General features: G+C 38.6%; 1 protein-coding gene across 5 annotated transcripts in view; it reads right to left on the reverse strand.

Moving 5' to 3' along the window:
- Positions 1 to 2,227: 2,227 nt before the first annotated feature.
- GLI3 (GLI family zinc finger 3) overlaps positions 2,228 to 22,614 on the reverse strand; it is a 318,573-nt gene continuing 298,186 nt past the window's right edge. For 3 of the 5 annotated variants that reach the window (XM_073550017.1, XM_073550019.1, XM_073550021.1), the window contains 5 exons: positions 18,920 to 19,069; positions 17,389 to 17,553; positions 10,328 to 10,618; positions 7,889 to 8,219; positions 2,228 to 6,012 (listed from right to left, as the gene is read on the reverse strand). In XM_073550017.1, coding sequence (XP_073406118.1) covers positions 3,884 to 6,012; positions 7,889 to 8,219; positions 10,328 to 10,618; positions 17,389 to 17,553; positions 18,920 to 19,069 — 3,066 coding nt within the window. In that variant the 3' untranslated portion in view covers positions 2,228 to 3,883. The remainder of the gene's footprint in view (positions 6,013 to 7,888; positions 8,220 to 10,327; positions 10,619 to 17,388; positions 17,554 to 18,919; positions 19,070 to 22,614) is intronic. The other 2 variants (XM_073550020.1, XM_073550018.1) reach the window with 1 other exon arrangement.

The raw sequence follows: 22,614 nt of genomic DNA on the forward strand, positions 1-22,614 counted from the left end.
TTGTTAAAGCGTTATTACCACATAAAGTGACACTGGTCAGATTTTTAAAATTTGGCTCTGTCACTAGGGGGTTATACTTCATTAAGTCTCTTGACTCCATGTGAGCGTTCTTACAGTGGATTTGTCCCACTGTTTACTAATTTACCGGAGTTAGGATTTTAAACCATTTTTCCGACCTAGTGGAGAAACCTTGTTTCTTTCTATTTACCCACAAATCCTGGATTGCCAGTACATATCAAGAAGCAGGATACAAATTATTGGATAGTATTATTTCCCCTGAAAACTACACAAGTTTCACCATGTAGTCTCCCCTCCATGTTAGCGCTATGGTTCAGCAGAGGACACACAATTTATACCGTATTTATATTTTGGAACTGACCTTCTGGCATGCTGAAAGAAGGTACCCATAGTGACCTTTGAGGTCCTAGATATTCCATGTAGCCATGAGCTTTAGTTCTATAACTCCTCTCTGACCTTCCTTTGACAACATACGGTACCTTAAAACCATAGTGAAATATCTTTTTATGCCACAAGATCATGTATCGCTACGTATCAGTCGTGGCTCAGCAAGTTCATTACTGCTATTGTGTATTGTTAGCTGGTTTAACCACTGTCATTTATTAACACCAAATGCCAGGCAATTACTGATGAGCTATCATATTCCGACTGTCCAAAAAAGGTTTGGATTAATGAGACTTCATAAACTGAATTTACCAAATATCTTCTGCACAATGCACAAAAAAATCTGCAGTGGAAATTGACATAGATTTTAAATCCACAGCATGTAAATTTATGTTGCATGTTTACTCCAGATTTCACGCATTTTGGGCAAGAATTAAAATTCACTAGCAACTCTGAATCAAAATATGTGACAAATCAACATGTAACGCATGCAGATTTTTACAAAGATTTTGATATGAAAAAATTTGGGTAAACATTGTGAGGCGTTAAGAAGAGGGATTTAAAGAGGCAACAATTTTGAAATCACTAATGTACATTGTGGCCATCTTGTTTAGCTTCTTCGGGTTTTGGAGAATAGTATTATAGTACTTTTGATAGCTTAGTTACTTATATATGCAAGTAGATTTTGTGTGACTTATGAGGCTAAATGGTTTTTCCCACTGGCTACAGACGTTACAATGGATTTTCTTTAATGACAGAAACCTTACCAGAATCCAATAAACCAAGTAGAAGCCATATGCAGATGAGGTGTCACGCTGTGACTGTATGTGATTCAGGAAAGGAGACCTGAATGATCCCTAGGACAGGGACCCTAACTATCCTTGCTCTCAAAGGTACCTCTGAAGGTGAGGTTTGGGTCATCAGCCTTACTGTTCTTCTGTTATTCCCTAAGCTGTCCCTTCCCCCTGGGGGTCTGGGACAGATATGCTAGTGTATAAACACGTAAGACAAACAGGGATAACAAAAATTCACAAACATACAAAACACTCACCAAAGGTAGAGAGGTATATCAGGAAGGGTAAGAATGCAAAACCAAATAAGAATAGGACAATGAAAAAAGCATACACCCAAAAACAGCATGCAACAATCTCCAGTAGCAACAACAATTTCCAACTCAGCAGAACGACTCCAAGGAGCTTGGAAGCAAAACTTTCATTGGCAAGGAAGAGAAGGTCTGGCCAGAGTTTATAGCGAGATGAAATGACCAGGTCAGGAACAGCTGTGATGGAGCTGCAAGTTTCTAACCAGCATAGATAGGGTCGTTAACCTCTTCAGCACCAAAGGAAACAGAATCCGTTTAACATGAAACACAAACACACAGGCTAATTAGAAGATCTGCGATTCACAATATGCAGTAATCTTCTAACTCCAGATCTCTCCGGACATGACCCACTTGTCACATGAGGAACACGCTGGATGGGTGTCATTTATTATTGGTCTGATATTTGAGTACAAGGATATTTATGGATTTTCCTAGCCATTGAGAGACGGCTAAGTGGAGAGACAATAAGACTTATAAGACTTTCTTCCAAACTTTTTCTAAGGTAATACGATTTGACTGGTAAGATAATAAGATTCTGGTAATCAGTTGACGTTCATTTAAAGCCTTCAAAAGAATTACTGTATATGTAATGCACAATAAAGTTAAGCCTAAACATAAGAGAACTTAGTTTTGGAGGTTCTACTGCTTGTTGTGTGTAACAAATACTCTTAACCACATGTATATTATGTGTATAGTATTAGTAAAGAGACAGTGAAAACCATGGATAATTACAAAGTTTTTTTTATTAATGTAAGAATTTTTTTTGTTTCATTTTTTATTTTTGTTACAAAAAAAGCTAAGTGGTTCTGACAGCAAAAAGTACATTTATTGTGTACATAGTGCTACAGATCCATCCAACTGGTCCAACGCTTGAGACTATTGGATCCAGAGCTGTTGAATGTCTGTACTGAACTATGGCTAGCGGGCCTATAAATTCATACTCCTATCTCTAAAGCGTTTTTTCATATATTTACACAGTAAAAAAAAAAAAAAGAAAAGGAAAAAAGAGTACACATTTCAATACAAAAACATTTGTAAAAAAACGAAAAAGGTGACAAATAAAAAGTACTTATTTCTATCATACATTATTTTCAGGATGCACCGTACAAAGGCCATTCTATAAGCAGTCATGAAAAGAAAAAGATTTGAATATGAAAAGATTGGCATGCTATTGACTGAAAACTGAAGTAGGATGACAAGTTTGGCAATGTTCTTGGTCCCCATAAAAAAAATAAAAATAGCAAAAAACAAACATAAGGCACATACATTTCAAGAATGTACTAAAATGCTGATATGTTATGGACAACATAATATGCTATCGACAAAATACAAAATAATACAAAATAACGTGAAAGAAAATGTAGTACCTTTTAAAAAGCACAAATAAAATGCAAACCAAGTCTCTTTGGGAAATAAAGTCCACAGTGCTACTTGAAGTCAAGTACCGTTCCACCATATGCAAAGTTAACCATAATTATGTACGTAACAACAATTCTGCTAATTAAAAGTGGATACTTCCCTTTCTACAAAAAGATTTCTTCTTCACGATTCAAGGCGTAAGCACAAATATCAGGGTCATATTGGAAAAGGAGTGTGCCCTTTATCAAGTATGACAAAAAAAAAATCATAACTATACCCCAATGAAAAACTGGCATGACAAGACATACTGCTTAAGATAAAGGAACGTTCCTCTCTATTGAAAATGGTTAATTTTTGGGTTCAGATATCAGTTAAAAAATACATGTCATACAAAATAAACAGAAATCAACATATTACAAAAAGCATCTGGGATGTGTTGTCCATATATCCGTTTTCCATGCAACCTCCAATAATACTCACACAAGAGTTGACTTTGATAGGTGCTGTGCAGAATGAGAAGTTTTAACTTTAGTAAGTAGGTGAGGACATACAGTTTGTGAAATGCGGGCAGTATAGTCACCATTGATAGGGATGAGTTTGACAGCAACTAGGTTGTGATATTCCAAACACAATATACTTTACACAATACCAATTTTTCTAATTTACTAAACAGAACAATTCAACATAATTAAGACTTTTTTTCACATGTCATACATGCAGACTTTACAGTTATGTTGTCGTACACTAAGGAAAAAGTGTACATAGACCCATTTGGAGAAAAAGTAAAACAAAAAAACTAAAAAAAATAACAGAAAACAAGGTTTTGTGTTGGCAATACTGATCCAAACTTGAAGTGGAAGACTATTTCTCCCTACAATACTTTAGGGTTTGAGTCTTTATTCCATAAATGGAACATACTTGGAATGTATCCCATTTATTTGGGATAAAATTGCTAAAATAAGTACATACATAGAAAATGAGTTACTTTTTTGCTGATATAAATTTGTTCTAGTCTCCAGTCTATTGCATAACAGCAAGAAACTTGCTTTCTTCTGCAAGTGATGTTAGCAAAGAACTCATGTCCCCAATTGCCATGTTACTGGTGCTCATAGGCATGGTTGGAAATGTAAGAGACGCTCGAGGTGTGGTAAGACGTGACGAATTGCGTGACAGATTTTGGATGATGCTAGGGCTAAGAGCTCCTGAAATTAGGCTGGCATGATCCCCATCATCTATAATGGCATCAAAATCAATTTGGACCCCTTCTAGGCTACTGGCTTCAATATTATTTACTGTGCTGGTCACTTGATTAGCTCCTGGTGAAAGAAGCTCAGATGCATTGGTATTACTGCTATCTTCTAGGAGACAGTTGGCTTCTGTGTGAGAGCCTGATTTGACCCGCTGTTGAATGTATCCCAAAGTCTGGTCATAGAACTGACCTGAGTAATTCTGCAGATTGGAACAATGTTGCTGTGGCTGCATTTCTAATTTAATAACATTTGTTTTATGAATTTGTTGGTTGTTTGCACATGACTGGTAATTTCGGACCTGTTGATTAACGCTGGGTTGTAAGGTTGGCAGGAAGGTCTGTGTACCTTCCACACTGTGATTGTTTTGACCTCCAGGTGCCTGATTAGGCCGATTAACTTCCAGGAAATACATGCCATGAATCATATGTTCAGTTGCAAATTGCTGTAGATATTCCTGGTTTTGGAGGTTCTGATTTTGGACTATGTCAGCAGTTTCATTAGGTGACTGTTCGGTGTAGTGCATGGATGGTATAATGTTCTGTTGAACAGTCATACTTTGATTGTTGCCTGTAAATTTCTGCCCGCGAATGGCTGGATTATAGGAACTGCCTGTTACTGGATACTGTTGATCTTTTACAGACAGTGAACTATTGTACAGGTTAAGGTTTTGCTGCTGTAATGCTTGAGGATTGATCGGCATACCTTGATATCCTCTTTGCTGTGATTGTCCACTTTTTGACATGATTTGCTGCTGGACCATCATATTATTGTACGTTCCAAAAGCTCTATTCGGTTGTGCATTTAAGCGATGTCCATACCTAACTCTGGAAGGGGAGTGCTCAGCACTACCTGAGGTAACTTCATTCCATTGTATAGGAAGGTCATTTTTATTAATTACTTGGTCTGTCTGCTCCACATTTTGGAAGGTTTGATTATACGAGTTACTATTCATTTGGGATTGGTCAAAATTATTTCTTGCTGCATTGTTTTGCGGTTTGTCCAACTCATTATTTTGTAAATTTTCATACAGACTTTGGTTTCGCAAATTAAGATATTGAACCATATCATCTGGTAAGAAATCTTCATCATCCAAATTCCCTTCTGCTTCCATGATCATGGCCTCCAAGGCAACATTTTCACTTATGCTGGGAGGACATGGAGAATACACACTGCGGGTATAGTTTTGCAGGGCTAAATTGCGCCTTTCCATAGGCGGAGCCACATCATGAGGGTTGATGCTGTTTAGGCTGTTGAAACGCTGAACTCTACCAGTAGACAAGTTAGCAGAAACCATTTTAATGGGGTCACTTGCCCTGCGCATAGCATTCCCCTGTAGCTCATTGGAAATAAAATGTCTTCTTCCAAAAGTGCCTACCCCACCATCACTACACCTTCTAGGGACATTTGATGAAGAAAGAGGAGATATTCTACTATCTCTAGTATCTCCCAGTAATGTCATTCTAGTCTTCAGACTTATCATGTCCATGTTTGGCAGTGGTGTTGGTGGAGGACCACCTGTAGCAGCAGCGTATTTTGCTTTTAACCTATATTGCTGTGCAGGAGTGAGACTGAGGAGGCTTGGTAACCCATCACACTGGCTGGATTCACTAGATCTCCTTGAGGCATCAGTTGATATGGGATCATAGGAATCTGCAACACTTATATTCTGAAGTCTTCCTTCTGCCTGGGAAGCTTCACTGGATCTTCGGCTAGAAAAGCACGGAGAGATTCCAGAAGACCTTCGACTACTTAAGTATGCAGAACTAATTGTGCTCGTATTGCTGTCCCTCCTGTTGTTCAAAATATTCAATACTGTGATGTCCGTGCTAGAAAGTTCATTTCTGTTTGGAAGTGCAGCCACGGATCCTCCCAAATTTATGTTGCTGCCCAACTGTAAACCTAGAAGCAATGAAGGTACATGATAAGTTTCACCTTATTTATTTATTTTTTTAAAGGAACGTGAACACAGTATAGAGCATTGCAAAGGAATACAAATAAGTAAGCATTGAGTTTAGAGTTGAGCAACTTTGGTCGGATCGGGTTTCGTGAAACCCAAATGAAACAAAATTTGATTCGAATGAAACTGGTCCGACTAGGGCAAAAAAGTCGGAGTTTCGTCCAAAACCCGACCCCAATGCAAGTCAATGGGGAATAAAAGTCGGCATTGAGTGGATGAATGTCATCCGCTCAATGCCGACTTTTATTTCCCATTGACTTGCATTGGGGTCAGGTTTCGGACGAAACTCCGACTTTTTTTGCCCAAGTCGGACCAGTTTCATCCGACTCAAATTTTGTTTCATTCGGGTTTCACGAAACCCGATCCGACCAAAGTCGCTCAACTCTAATTGAGTTTCTGGCCCCGATTCATCAAACATATTTTCCAGAATTCTTAAGTAGAACACAGCACTCCTCAAAGGATGGTATTCAAGTAGGGTCCAACCCCTTACACAGAATTATGGAAAGAACTTGGCACTCAATTTAAGATGAAAATTAGAGGCATTTATTAATAAACGCAATTCACATCAAAATATTAAGTTTCAGTCAAGTCTCTCACCTTCATCAGATACACAAATTGCATAGGAACTTGGTGAATATCATGAAAATATTGTTAGAGAAAAATGCTCTGTGTAAAGCAGAGACACACTGAAAGAATCGCCCCACACATTGCACTAGCGCTATCATCACAGAGGATTCTCCGCTTTACTCACACTGCTTTTCTCTAACGATATTTTCACCAAATTTCTCTGTAATCCATGAATCTGATGAAGGTCAGAGTCTTGACCAAAATCTGGAGTTTGTTGCTCAGCAGCTTAAAGCATCTCTCTGAAATGTTAAGGTCATGGGTTCATGACCTGGGAGACACACAGAAAAAAAATAAATTTGTAATTGCTTATTATTTTCCCCTCTACACCTCCTTGGTCAGACCTCATCTGGAATGCTGTGTCCAGTTCGGAGAACCACATTTTAAAAAGGACATTGAAAAACTGGAGCAAGTTCAGAGAAGAGCTACCAGGATGGTAAGCGAACTGCAAAGTATGTCCTACGAGGAACGTTATAGGATCTGGGAATGTTTAGCTTGCAAAAAAGAAGGCTATGAGGAGAATTAATAGCTGTCAACAAATATCTGAAGGGCTGTCACAGTGTAGAGGCATCATCATTATTCTCATTTGCACAAGGAAACACGAGAAGCAATGGAATGAAACTGAAAGGGAGAGGATACAGATTACATATTAGAAAAAAACTTTTTGACAGTGAGGGTGATTAATGAGAGCAACAGGCTGCCCTGAGAGGTGGTGAGATCTCCTTCAATGGAAGTCTTCAAACAGGGTCTGCACAGTAATCTTTCTGAGATGGTTTTTTGAATCCTGCGTTGAGCAGGGGGGGGCTGGACAGGCTGACGCTTGAGGTACCTTCCAACTCTAACATTCTATGTTCTATGTAATACTTTGATGTGAATTGCATTTTCTAAGAAAGAATTCTAGTTTGCATCTTAAATTGAATCCCAAGTTCTTATCTCAGTTTAATCAAGTCCCGCCAACTTCTTCTAAAATGGGTGGTGCTTTCCTAGGTCAGACCATGGCTGAGCACGGCCAACAAAATCATCATCATTTTCCCCACAAATTTCTTGGGAGTAATTTTTTTGCAGTGGCACACAACAGCTGAGGGATACATGAAATTCATTTCGAGATGTACAGATCTTAATGAATGTGGCGCATAATACTCCAGCACGCCCTTCATCTATTTGGTTATTAATAAGTGAAAAGAAAGAACATACCATTTCCAGTGATTGGTGGTAGAGATGGTGTTCTTGAAGGTGGAACTGGGTTCAGTCTTGGAAGCACTCCATTAATCTGCTTTATTCTGTCTACTTTGACTTGTTCCATCCATTTGGTTCCTGTCATGATCCTCCTGCCTTGTAAACCAAGTCCTGTAGTTGCTGTGGAAATGGTAGAGTCCATGATTGGGGTATCGTCCAGGGTACTGAGGTCTCCTATGCTGCCTCCATTGTTCAGAGTAAGCTCGATCCCACTGTTGGTATAGTTGCTGATGAGGGACTGCTCGCTGCTGCATGAAGACTTACCACCAGGGCTTGGCTGAGATGTCTGCTTGACATAAAAAATATATCAATAAGTTAACAACATATAAAGAACATGCACAGAGTGATTTAAAGGAAATATATATTGGCCATAGATATAATACAAGCAGCTTACATGCCTTTTATCGTTTTTGCATTTGCATCCTAAATATTCTTCATATTGACACACTTTGATCATTTTTAGAACAAAAGCAGTAAACAGACGATAGTACACGACTAACAAGCACTGAAACAAACAATGCAAACAACACAAAACAAAGGTTAACAATATGTAAAAAATAAAATCTATTCTGAAAGAAATGAGACAAAATATGTTTCAAAACTATTCTAGTTAACACTGTGAAAATGAGGAAATGGTATGACTGATTCAAAAATTTAGAAAAGAGTATTAGCCCTCACCTTATTACCCACTGTCCTTAGAAAGTTTGAGAAAGACATTTAATAACATCAAGCAGAAAAAAAACATTAAATTAGTAAATTCAAGCTACAACATTGTTACATATTAGTAGTCACAAAGACGCCATCTTTGCACTTTGCATGCATTATCTAAAGGATTTTGGTTACACCAAGTGAAATGCAACCAGAAAGAAAATGCAGATTTGCAGTAAGTCCTAAACACATTTGGTTTTGTAAGCACAGATATCTCCTTTTAATTTAAAACCATTGACTTACCAAACCAATTTACTGCTGTGCATAAGGGTATGTTTAAAAACTGTGCATTTGCGACAGATTTTGTTAGAGAAAATTCTGAAACTGCCCTATTCAATAAATGAAAGAAATTGACTTTTAGTTGCAGAAATTTCTGAACCAGAATTTAAAGCATGGAGATCTACCCTAAGGCTACGTATAGTCTCATGATGGGCTTTTGGAGCGTTTTTGATGTTGCAGAATTAAATTAGGTTACCTGCGGTTTTTCACTGCATCTTTGCATGCTTTTTTTAACATATGTTTTTATAGTGGTTTTTGATGGTGCAGTTTTTGACTCTGGTTTTTAAATAAAGCTGTCTTGTTTTTTTAAACTACCTGGTATTTTGATGTCACTGAACTTTATTTATATATAGTTAGGTGCGAACTACATGCTTTTTTGATGCGTTCCGTAGCGGAAACGCACTAAAAACGCATGTGGGATTTTCCGCATCTAATGTACAGTTGGGGAAATTAGTATTTGATCCCTTGCTGATTTTGTAAGTTTTCCCACTGACAAAGACATGAACATGTGCGCAAACTTCATCATCAACTGCAAAAAGCGTCTGACTGCTGTGCTTGCCAACAAGGGTTTTGCCACCAAGTATTAAGTTTTGTTTGCCAGAGGGATCAAATACTTATTTCCCACTGCAAATTCATTTAAATTTATATAATTTATACAATGTGATTTTCTGGATTTTGTTTTTGATATTCTATCTCTCAATGTTAAAATTAACCTTCCCTTAAAATTATAGACTGTTCATGTCTTTGTCAGTGAGCAAACTTACAAAATCAGCAAGGGATCAAATACCATTGTAAGTCTTTGGGGAAAATCTGGACACAAAACTCATCGTACCCACAAGAGAAAATGACATGCTGAGGATTTCAAACCCGTACAGCAGCTCAGTTTCCACAGCGTAAATAAGAAGCACAGTGGGCATGAGATTTTATAAATCCCATCCACTTTGCTGGAACTGTAAGACGCTGCATTTTTGACAAATGGAAAACATGCAGCGTCAAAAACGAGATAACAGCTCATCATGGGATCTCTGCCTAAAACTTGGTATCTATCTGTTGCTAACTGATAACATGTTTTATATTAATATTGTTTTGATTGCCTTTTAGGGCTTCTTCACACTTTGTATTTTTACCGAATTTACAACTACAATACAAAGTAATAGCAAAGTGATTGAGATTTCTAAAATTTCATGCATTATATTATTTAGAGTTGTGTAAAAAGACTATATGAAAGGTACGGCTTCATTATAAACTTTCGTCATGGCTTAGGACATATGTTCATGCTATTAAATAGTAATGTTAGATAAAGATTTTTGCTCATTTCTGAAAACTGAATTAAAAATGTAAGTGGCTCAATATGTTCTTTAAACGACATGAAGGGGCAGAGAATGAAAATGTAAACTGGTGTCTACGTACCATTGGCTTTTCAGTCTTTACTGACTTTACGTGGAGGCATTCTTCATGCTTTGAGGTAGTGTTATTGAGGTCCTTGTGCTCCCCATGTGCACCCTGAATGGGGTGACCTGGTGATCGGGACTGTGAATGGCTTCCAGGTTCCCGGGGTGGAGGAGGTCTTGGGTGGATGTCTCCTCGCTGTTTCTTCGTTACGTGTGCCTCAGGACCATGTACTGTTTTTACATGTTTTCTCAGAGAGCTGGGATCTGTGTAACGTTTAGTGCAGCCAGGGATCTTGCACACATACGGTTTCTTCACGGGAAAAAGAATGAAAAACTATTTTACTGATTGCTGTATAGAATGATGTAGTTCTGTAAAGTTTGCAAACGCACATGGCACCATTATTTTAATTCAACCCTCAATCTCTAAGTAAATACATGTAATATATACCTGCAAATTATATATGTAGCGCAAACACGACATAGGCAATAGTGAGAGGCATGTCTGATGCATTATGTGTCTGAATCACTAGATGGCGATATGGTCAAGGATTCTAACAGGAATGTACAGCACATTAGTCTGCCTTGAGCCTACCTAATCTCAATAGTGGCCCACTTCTCACATAACATCCTGAATATACTGGCGGCTGCCTTAATATAGGGGACTCGTGAAACAGTTTTATCATCACATTTTGCATACATACTGTCACATAGGGCAAGAGATGTATTTGCAGGAAAACGAAAGATGGAATGAAAATGTCTGTAACCTGATTAATGAAGTGGGCAATATATTTGTGAAACTGGAACATACCCACAAAACTAAGACGCACACACTCAGATACAAGTAGAGTTAACATGGAAAGTCATGGAGAAACCCAAAACATATTGTGGAATTGCAGAAAAACATACTTTATTGTAATGAGTCAAAGTGGAAAGTCTTAGAAACTAGTATTAGATCTCTTTTGCTTCAGCTTTAAAGAAGCCCTGTCATTAAGTTTTTAATTCATTAAATTGGTGTATATATGAATGTAATGTGGTATGTATATTAATATACTCACCTACCTCTGCTCTCTCCGGTGTCCAGCGCCATTCTGCTGCGCTTCTCAGTAATGTTACCGCTCTGCAGACTCTTCGGGTTACACTGCGCTCCTTGTGACCCAGAAGTGACTTTTACAATGTAAGTGTCAGAGCGATGCTCCATGGGCTTTCATTGTAAAAGAGACTTCTGGCTCACACATAGAGCACAGAGTGAGCCGGATATTCTGCAGTGACATCACTGAGAAGAGGAGCAGAACTTTGCTGGATGCCGGAGAGAACAGTAGTAGGTAAGTATATTAATACATACAGTGGGGAAAATAAGTATTTGACACACTGCCAATTTTGCAAGTTTTCCCATCTACAAAGAAAGGAGAAAGTTTTTTATAGTTGGTACACTTCAACAGAATCTAAAAATAAAAACCAGAAAATCACATTGTATGATTTTAACATAATTAAATTGCATTTTATTGCAAGAAGTAAAGTATTAGATACAATGGAAAAACAGAATTTAATATTTGGTATAGAAACCTGTGTTTGCAATTATTGAGGTCAGATGGCTTCTGTATTTCTTGACTGAGTTTGCACACACGGCAGCAGGGATTTTGGCCCACTCCTCCATACACATCTTCTCCAGATCTTCCAGGTTTTGGGGCTGTCAATGGACACCACTGAGTTTCAGCTCCCTCCAAAGATTTTCTATTGGGTTCAGGTCTGGAGACTGACTAGGCTACTTCAGGACCTTGAAATGCTTCTTACATAGCCACTCCTTGGTTGCTCTGGCTGTGTGCTTCGGGTCATTGTCATGCTGGTAGACCCAGCCATGACCCATCTTCAATGAAGACTGACGAAAGGAGGTTGTTGGCCAAAATCTCATGATACATAACCACATCCATCCTCCCTTCAATATGGTGCAGTGGCGCTGTCCCCTTTGCAGAAAAGCACTTTCAAAGTATGATTCCCCTACCATATTTCATGGTTGGGATGGTGTACTTGTGGTGGTAGTCATCCCTCTTCTTCCTCTAAACACGGCGACCTTCTCCCATGCCTCATCTGGATCATCCAGATGGTCATTGGCGAACTTCAAATGGGTCTGGACATGGGCTAGCATGGGCAGGGGGACCTTGTGCGCCCTACAGGATTTTAATCCATGACAGTGTAGTGTGTTACTAACGGTAATGTTTGAGATTGTAGTACCAGCTCTCTTCAGGTCATTGACCAGGTCCTCCCGTGTAGTTCTGGGATGATTCCTGACCTTTCACAGAATCATCCATGAGGCAAGATCTTGCACTGAGCCCAGAACGAGGAAGACTGACAGTCATCTCTTGTTTCTTTTATTTTCTAATAATTGTGCCTACAGTTATTTCCTTCTCACCAAGCTGCTTGCCTATTGTCCTGTAGCTCATCACAACCCTCTGTTAGGCCTACAATTTTGTCCCTGGTGTCCTTACACAGCTCTTTTGTCTTGGCCATGTTGGAGTGTTATTGATTGAATATGTGGATAGGTGTCTTTTATACAGGTTACAAATTCAAAAAGGTGCAATTAATACTGTTAATGAGTGCAGAGTATGAGGCTTCTTAAAGAAAAACTAACAGAATTCTTGCTGGTTGGTAGGTGATCAAATACTTATTTCATGCAAATTCAATTTAATTATTTAAAAATCATACAATGTGATTTTCTGTTTTTTATTCTTCAATTCTGTCACTCACAGTTGAAGTGTACCTACAATAAAAAATTGCAGACCTCTCCATTTTTTGTAGGTGGAAGACTTGCAAAATCAGCAGTGTATGAAATACTTATTTTCCCCACTGTACACTACATTACATGCACATACAGTGCACACATATTTTACAAATGAAAAACTTAGTGAGAGGACTTCATTAATTATATTATTTAGTGTTCCTGTAATTCTGTTCTTACTGCTTTCACAGAAACCTATATGTATGCTACACTTTTATAAGAACTCCAACAAAAGGTTCTCACAATAATCAGGGCTCCCCATTACACAACTCTGTTTCTTACATTAAATTTGCGTGCCAACAGATCATTCTCGATCTTTGATCCTTCAATTTAAATAAATTCAAAATCCAAAACAAGCAGCTTTCATTTATAAATCCCAATTAAATTTGGACCTTTCATCATATTACATAATGGTCATATAATGGAATAGTGGCTGCAGAGTAAAACTTAATTTTTATTTTTCTCCTCCTTCTTGCAGAGGTTTTAATTTGTAACGCTTATCTTATAATTTATGTTATTGTTCGACTAGGAGTTACCAGAGATTTGGCTTTGGGGAATGTACTTCTTCCACTGCATGAGGTTGCATCTTCCTCTGCAGCTACTGTATAACTAATTAACGCAAAGCTGAGTTACATATCATTAAAAACACTTCCAGATCTCATCTCATGGCAGTCAGTGTGGGGTAGGATGAGATCTATAAGGGTTTCTAATGAAACAACTCAAATCTGCTGTATTGCTACACTCTAGCTGAAGAGATCATGAGGAGGACATGTTCTTTTATTCCCGACATGACGCTGCCTGCTTATGATTGGTCAACTTCATGCATGGGAAGTAATAAATGCCACTGTATTGATCTTTCACTCTCAATTCAAAGGTATAATCTGTATTTGGTGATGACAAATTTTATCATAATTGAGATACAGTAGTTGATGACAATTAGTGCTTTGAAAAATCTATATAGAGGAGAGGGAAGGACCCGGTGGCAGACACTGACCTTCTGCTGGAAATTCTATTGAAATGACAGTTAAAACTCTCAACAAAACTTTATGAGCACTAACTGTCATCCCTTTTCTAAGTAATGGAAAAATCTGTATTTACTGAAGATAGATTTCACCCGTGAGTTGAGAATGAATATGGTAATCAGTTTAGAATCTTATTATAACGGTTCTTATTTTCACATGTACCATCCATTTATGAAAAAAATAAAGAGTGGTCATTCTTTGATGAGAGTTTTTCACCGAGCATGCAAAAACTGCACAAGAATAACAAACTACTGAGAGATGCAGTTTGTTATTTCAAACTTCCAAATGCTCCTTCCTGTCATTAATTACTGTAGGAAGTACAGCTCTGAGGCACAAGTAGCAGGTTTAAAGGGAATCTGTCACACCTTTTTTTGAATATGAGCTGCCAGCACCACCATCAGGGGCTTATTTACAGCATTCTGCAATTCTGTAGATAAGCCCCCCGATGTAACCTGAAAGATAGGAAAAAATAGTTAGATTATACTCACCCCGGCGTCCGTCCGGTCCGATGGGTGTCGCCGTCTGGTCCGGCGCCTCCCATCTTCATACGATGCCGTCCTCTCCTTTCCTTCCTGCCGGACCTCTCCCAGCGCCTGCGCACTGCAGGACTCTGCTCTGCCCTCAACAGGGCAGAGCAGTGCGCCTGCGCAGGAGCAACACCCATTGGACCAAGACTGGACCGGCCCCCAGTGAGTATAATCTAACTCCTTTTTCTTCTCTTTCAGGTTACATTGGGGACTTATCTACAGCATTACAGAATGCTGTAGATAAGCCCCTGATGTCGGTGCCGGCAGCTCATATTCGAAAAAAGTGGTGACAAATTCCCTTTAACAAAAAATTCTGTGCAAACTAGCAGAGGAAGAACATTCTTGAGCACATATCAGTGTTGCTATGATTTCTACTTCCTGGAGAAACATCTTAAAGTAAGTTTAAACCTGTTTGATACATAATAAAATAAAAACATCTAGCAATATAAAGAATTATATTTATTTAAACCTTCAATATTTTATATTAATGAGCACTTAAAATTCCAGAATCGAAAAACAACTGGAGAGATGACACTAATATAGAACATTCATGGCAACGTTTGAAGGTAAAGCTGGAGTCACACATAGCGACTTACCAGCGATCCCGACAACGATATCAACGTGTCAGGATCGCTGGTAAGTCGCTATGTGATCGCTGGTGAGCTGTCAAACAGACAGCTTCACCAGCGATCAGCACAGCGACGCCGAGCGCCCGGCATCGCTGTGTTCGTTAGCTCTGATGCCATATCCCTGTAAAAAAAATAGTATTAAAATAAAAAATATTGTTATTCTCACCTTCCGACGTCCTGCGCAGCCATCCTGCCTCTCTCCACGCTCCGGTCCCAGTAATCCTTTGCGAGAATGACCACGAGAATGTCATGGTCTCGCGGCAGCGCGACGTCTCGCGGTCATTCGTGCAAAGGATCACTGGGACCGGGAGCGTGGAGAGAGGCAGGATGGCTGCGCGGGACGTCGGAAGGTGAGAATAACAATATTTTTTATTATTTTTTACAGCTGATCGCTGGTCTCCCGCCTGTCACACGCAGCGATGCGTGCTGGCCAGTGGGAGGCCAGCGACGAAAAATATGTCCAGAGGTTTCTTGCAGCGATCAGCGATACCGGCAGGGGGGCCGGTCGCTGATCGCTGTCACACACAGCGATCTCGCTGGTGAGATCGCTGTTGTGTCACAAAAGTTGTGACTCAGCAGCGATCTCGCTAGCGAGATTGCTATGTGTGACTCCCGCTTTAGAAATTACACAAAGATTATCCTGGTGAATTTGTCATTAGCACTTGCATATATTCAATTAGAAAACTGGTGGTTCACAATATAAAGGTCACTGAATAAATTCACGAATTGTGTTGTGTGTTTAAAACATAGTAAATGTGTACAGACTATAGGAAAGAGAGAGCGCAATAGGGTCTTATCCGGGTAATTATTGGAAGAAATAACAGAAATCTACTCACCCTTTCCAGGAGAGATTAAGGCATATAGATCAATTGTCAGCTTGCTGCACGTCCAAAGGTCCACTCCGTGACCGCCCGTATAAATCCTTAATGGAATAAAATTCTTGGACTTGTGTGCGCTGCTTAACAATGTATCACATCCAGGTTGTATAAAGAGTTTAACCATTTATTTCCCAACGCGGTTCGAAGTACATTACACTTCTTCCTCAGGGGATGACATGAATGAGCAAATGGAGCTGTCTCCAGTTATATACATCCACTGTTTGAAAATTGGCGCCAATAGTGACATGTGATACAATGAGAGTGTCAAAGTTCATATGAATAAAACAATATAAAAACATATTATTTAATCCTAAATTAGTAAAATCAATTTTTCTTTTAATTATATTGCAGGGAAAAAAGTTATATATATATATATATATATATATATATATATATATATATATATATATATATATATTTTACATATTTTTTTATTCTCATTAATATAATTGTAATGTACTTCGAAACGCGTTGGGAAATAAATGGTTAAACTCTTTATACAACCTGGATGTGATACTTTGTTAAGCAGCGCACACAAGTCCAAGAATTTTATTCCATTAAGGATTAAAACATAGTAAAGATATAGTATGATGCATCAAGGCGCATTGACTGGCAAACCATCTTTTATAAGAATGCTTCGATTATCAGCCTGTACAAACACGCAGGTGATCAGCCAACAAACAAAGAAAAACAGGGTTTCATCTGCTGATTGCATCATTTACGCCAACCATTAAGTTATTGTTGTCAGCAGCACATCATCCAATATCAACAGGTGGATGTACTGCCGGCAAAAACACTGTATGGGGACAGAACAACTGCATTAACAATCATCCATGTTAACGAGACCATAAACAATTGTTGACCTACTTGTATATTAACTCAAACAAAAAAGAGAGAGGATTGGCATTAGGTTAAGTCCTGGAAAATGAGAATCACCTTAACGTGGCTTCCAGGTACACATGAATTGGCCGATTTATACGCTAAGCATTCTCAATTTTTCATATTTCTAATGCAGTAATGCAATTCAATTTTCATATTTCATATTTGCATGCTATGGCGCTACAGAGTGCTTCCTTTCTTGTTTGAGTGTTTATGAGTTGGTGACTCTAGGTAGGCACATGTTCGCATGTTTGGATGTGACGGTCAATTTTTTGACATTTCTACTTGTATATTAATTAATTTGTCATTTGCTTATGTGCAAAAACCTGCCCATCTAAATGGCCAATAAATGTTATGGCGGTTGGCCCTTACCTCATTGGAATGAGTGCGGTTTTGGTGCTTCGCTCTGTCCGATGCATTTGAGAAAGCCTTGTTGCAGCCTTCATGCTCACAGACATATGGTTTCTCTCCAGTGTGAGATCGCAAGTGCGTTTTCAAGTTTTCTAATCTGGAGTAAGCCTTTGAACACCCTTCAAACTACAAGAGAAGAAAGTTTATCATCATTTTGTAAGTACTGTAAATATTTCAGAAGAGGTTTCACATTTGAATATACTGTATATTTAGCAAAATATTACTAACCAGTTGCAGAACACCCATAGATTTTAAATGTCTGGGTTCTAAAACGTCATTGTAAAGTAAGCTGCTCACACGTGGTTGTGAAACTGCAGATTCCAGACTCCCCACAGAGAAAGCAGAGATGATAATAAACTTCAGTACAATATCTTCCTGATCACTGTATATCCAACACTAAACAAGCGCTGTGTACACAGTATAGGAAGCGCTGTCAGTAGTTACCTATCCAGATCTCTATATCATGTAATCGATGGGTGTAGGGAGAGCAGGACTGCTGGATTCTAGGTGACCTAGTCAGCTCTACTCTGCAGAAAGAGAGCTGAATTTCCTCTGCTACTGGTGCTAATATATCTGCCTCAGTTTTTTTTTTTGAAAATGTGCCTTTTTGTAAAGGAGCAAAATGTCCATGTCCTGAATTGATTAAAGGTGGTTGTAACTATCTGGTCAATCTTTTCTCTAAATGAGGCCTCATTGTTGATCAGCATTTATCAAACAGGCAGGCAGATACACATGTGGTATTACATAGCATCAATTTTAATGTATAGTAAGTAATGGTCTTTGTTAGTTCACCTTAGGCCCCCTTCACATGTACGTGTTTCAGGTACGTGAGGCATCAGTTTTCACATGTACTGGAGACAGGCATTTACACATACTTATTAAAACCTATGGTGATTTTCACATGTCTGTTTTCACATGGACAGTGTGTCTGTGTGAATCACATGGAGACATGTCCAATTTTGCCTGCCGCACTGATGACAAAGGCCAAACAAGTCTATGAGTCTGTGTAAAACACATATCGCACACGGATGGCATCTGTGTGTCATTCGTGTGCCGTCAGTGTGCTCTATGTGTTTAACATTGAAAAGTATAAAACAAGCTTTCAAACTGATTTCCCTTATGCCATACCAGAAAAAAACGGATGGTACATTGATGGTTCACTGATCCAAAATACTGACGCTGGCCCCATTTTTTCTGCTACCGATATTATACGGACTTATGAAGGAGGACTTTGAGGAGGCCACGCTTTTTTTTCTCTGACTAATTCAGTGGTATCCTCAGACTTGCATATTCATATCTTCTAACAAGCAGGTAGATATGTCAATATTACAGAGAACTTGAAAATAATTGGGTTAAGTTCTGTCAAGACTCATTAAACCACTTGTTTCTAAAGTTCAGGCTCCGTTATTAATTGGATTTTTTTTAAAGATAAATTTAATTTGAGACTTTCAGTGAAAAATGTGTATTAGTGTGAGATATCACTATTACTTACAGTGCATTTGTGTGGCTTCTCCCCTGTGTGTCGCCTCATGTGGACCACCAACATGTACTGAGCCTTGAAGGGCTTTTGCTCTCTCGAACAGTCCAACCATCGACAAACAAATTCTTTTTTCTCTCCGTGTATGTGATCATTGTTTATATGCTGTAAATGAGATAGAAAAAAAAGAACAATAATAATTACAAAAATCTAACCAAACTATCACATATGCAAAAGTATAAAAAAAAGGTGAAAATATTTTGGAGATCTCGGCTTTACGTGCATTATCTTACACAATATATTTGATGAAATTATCATTTAGTACAAGCTTTATTCTAAATTTCAGATTAATTCTTTCCAGAACTATTTATGAGCTTGACAGTTCATTCCATGGAAGAGCTTTTGGGAACTGTGTAGTCACAGTCACTTTTTATAAAACCCTTTTCACTGTCCCGTAATAAAATATCACTGACTGCCATCCGTACTGTATAATGCATCGCTCTTCATTCACCATTGTGGTTACTGCATTTCATCTCGCACCTTCCTACAAGACACAGTAAACCTCTAAACTAGTATAACTGTGTCAAAAAACGTTTAGGTCAGGGTTGTCAGGCAACGTTATGTTTAGAAAGCCACAGGGACTAATCTTTGTAACAATTCCAGCTGTACTGATTCCGGTGAAATGACAGCAGGCGTTGTACAGACAAAGACACATAAACCTTGTTTCCTTACGAGAGAGGAATGGGTCAAGCAGCAATTAGAGTTGATGACATTTCAGAAAAGCTAAAGGGACTATTGCAAAGTCCGAAGCTTTCAGCAGACGCAACCTCGGCACAGGTTAAGAAGGCACTCCACATACTAAACCGAGCTGGGCACATTTACTGCCGGTAAACACTCACTGAATGAGTAGATTTGCCCAGTGAAATCCTTTTGTTTTATCAATTAGGACTTTTCTCGACTAAAAGGAACTTTGAGCTCTCTATTGTTTTTAGACATCACGTATAGGGGAGTCGGAACCTTGACAAACAAAACAGTTTTATTTTTAGGTTGGAAACGCGTTGGCTTTATTCTCCTGTTTTTAAACTTGTGTGTTTTTTGTACATTATATTTTTAATTGATTAATAATGCTCTTTTTTAAATGTAAATTTAGACATTGAGTGCTGGATAAGATTCCCATTTTTTCATATGTGACACAGAGTACCTATAGTTCTTTTTTTATTGACCCACACTATTTGTGCCATATGGTCCGTTTATGTGTATCAGCAATGTTTTATGGAGGAAATACCTCCACGATAAGGAGTACAAGACCGAAGCAAGCTACGATGTAATCAGGCTTGAACTGGCCATAGGGTAGGGCCCTTGTGCAGATCTGGGCCACCAACCCCACCGTATGAGCAGTACTTGGCATAATTCACTCTGTACAGAAAAAAGCAGTATCCCATCATTCATTAACCAAACTGCCCAGGTTACTATTACATAGAGATATAGGTACATTTGTGTACGAGGGTAGTATAATATTTGTACGCAGATGAAAAGTGCCCCCCACCCAAAGTAAATGTTACTGGTGGGCCCTTGGCACCACATCCGACACTGGGTGTAATATTAAAGATTTACAATATACGTCTATTCAAATTGCAGCATCAATTTGTCAAACTCTTTTAAAATATTATGTTATAGATCAATTATATAAAAAAAATAAACCTAAAATTGACTATGACGCGGTCTTTTTTTCTTAACCAGCGACTTAGCATAAGATACACAAATATTATGAAAATAATGATTAGGACTTGGTATGTATATAGTTATAGGGCATATGTCATAAGGTTTTTGCTACCCCATCTGAGAGCAGCATGATATCGGGGCAGAGACCCTGATTCCATGAATTAATCACTTACTGGGCTGGGTGTTGCAGTTTTGCTAAAGTTACTGTGTTCTTTGCTGAAGATCTAGCGGTTCTCTGAATTCTGAGCTCGGCATAACTTGCCAACACCACAGATTGGCTGCTTTCTTTGTACTCTGTGCATAGGCAGACAACTGCCAATCAGTGTTGAGGGCAAGGTTATACAGAGCTTATAAAAGTGGAGGACTGGAGGGCAGGAGGTTTACTAGTTCTCATGTGATAATCTCCAGCTGATTAAAAAAAAGTATTTTATGAAAACTACAATGAGCAGCCCAGTAAGTGATACATTGCTGTAATTCGGGTCTCTTCCTTTACATTATGCTGCTCTCACAATAGGCGGCAAAAACCTGGTGACAAATTCCCTTTAAAAGCTTAAACTATCGTTAGCAAGATAGTTCTAAAAATTTAAGTAGTAGTAATTCTTTTGGATTACCTCTAGGTGGAGCAATAAACAACCAATATGTTCCATAACAACACAGTGGTTTTTCCCTATTCCAATAACAATATGCATACAATATTTCGCCCGGAGAGACTTTACTTTGTACAGACACATTCACATGTTGCAAAAACACTAATTACATGAAATCAAAACCTTGACAGGGATAAGTATAATATTTTAATTTGACTGCTGCCTCGGGTACATATCCTGTAAAATCAAAACTCAAAAAGCTCTTTAAGACAAAGACAGGCACATAATATAACACTAGGAACACAAGTTCAAAATCGGCCCAAGGCTTTCTATGAAATGAAGCATCCGATTTTCTTTCTTTTTTTTTACCTGGAGTAACATTCACCTGGTTGGTAATTAATGTTTTAATACATTGTCTAGCTGACTCGGGGCCATGTCAGATGGGCAGATTGACAGCAGAATCGCTGTGCTGCGTGACAGGTCAATGGCAATTCAGCACATCATTGCATTACAATGGTTTTTTTTTTTTTTTTCAAATAAAGAAAATATGGACTCTCATTACAGATATCATTTATATGATGAGGGAAGACGTAGCTTTATGGATGATTAGTGGCTGACATAAATGGCCCTCACCAACTCATCACTATTACCCTAAAAGAGGGTTTAGGATCCCCCCACATAGGACGTAATGGCAAGGGTTGCCCTGCTGTCAAAACCTCTTTAATACAGTATATATTTTGATGCATGAAAGCACATTAAGACTGCAGCTCTACAGAGATCACTTTCAGCCTATAATGCTGAGTGGGACCCTCCTCAGACTCAGACTGCATATTGGGGTCTCAAAACCAGAGATGGAAGATTGCAGACAGAAACTTAGTGCAACTTTATTAACTACAGCTAACTGTTAAAGGGGCTGTTCAATAGTAATCTACATTGTTTTTTAACTATGGATCGATTAAAAATAAGAAACAGAGGCATACTAAAGTTGTTCTGCTGGCTCTGGAAACAAAATCTGCCCCATATGAAAGTCCCAGCACCACTGCAGCCTGTAATTGGCTGCAGAGGTCAGGTGACCAAAAGAGAACACCATCGGAGAAGAGTCATATGATGCCCTCTCCATGACAGAGGCTTCAAAATAATTTTCACTGTAAATCCCAATCTATTTAGTGCCATAATCTAAACTATTTTCTAATATACTTGCATTAAAATTCCTTATCCTTCCCTAACTACACTATCTAACTGTTATTCTATTTTTTCCACTTCTTCTATGATGACACTTTGTTTGAGTACACCAGTGCATGCTGGGGTACTCAAAGGAAGCATTATTAGGAGGCAAATACTGCAGTCACTGCTGCAGCTTCTGCCCCCTTCCCGAAACAAAGCATCATTAGTGACGCCCCT

Source organism: Dendrobates tinctorius, unplaced genomic scaffold (genome assembly GCF_039654945.1).
Source record: "Dendrobates tinctorius isolate UK_male_01 unplaced genomic scaffold, ASM3965494v1 ptg000162l, whole genome shotgun sequence".
Classification (NCBI taxonomy): Eukaryota; Metazoa; Chordata; class Amphibia; order Anura; family Dendrobatidae; genus Dendrobates; species Dendrobates tinctorius.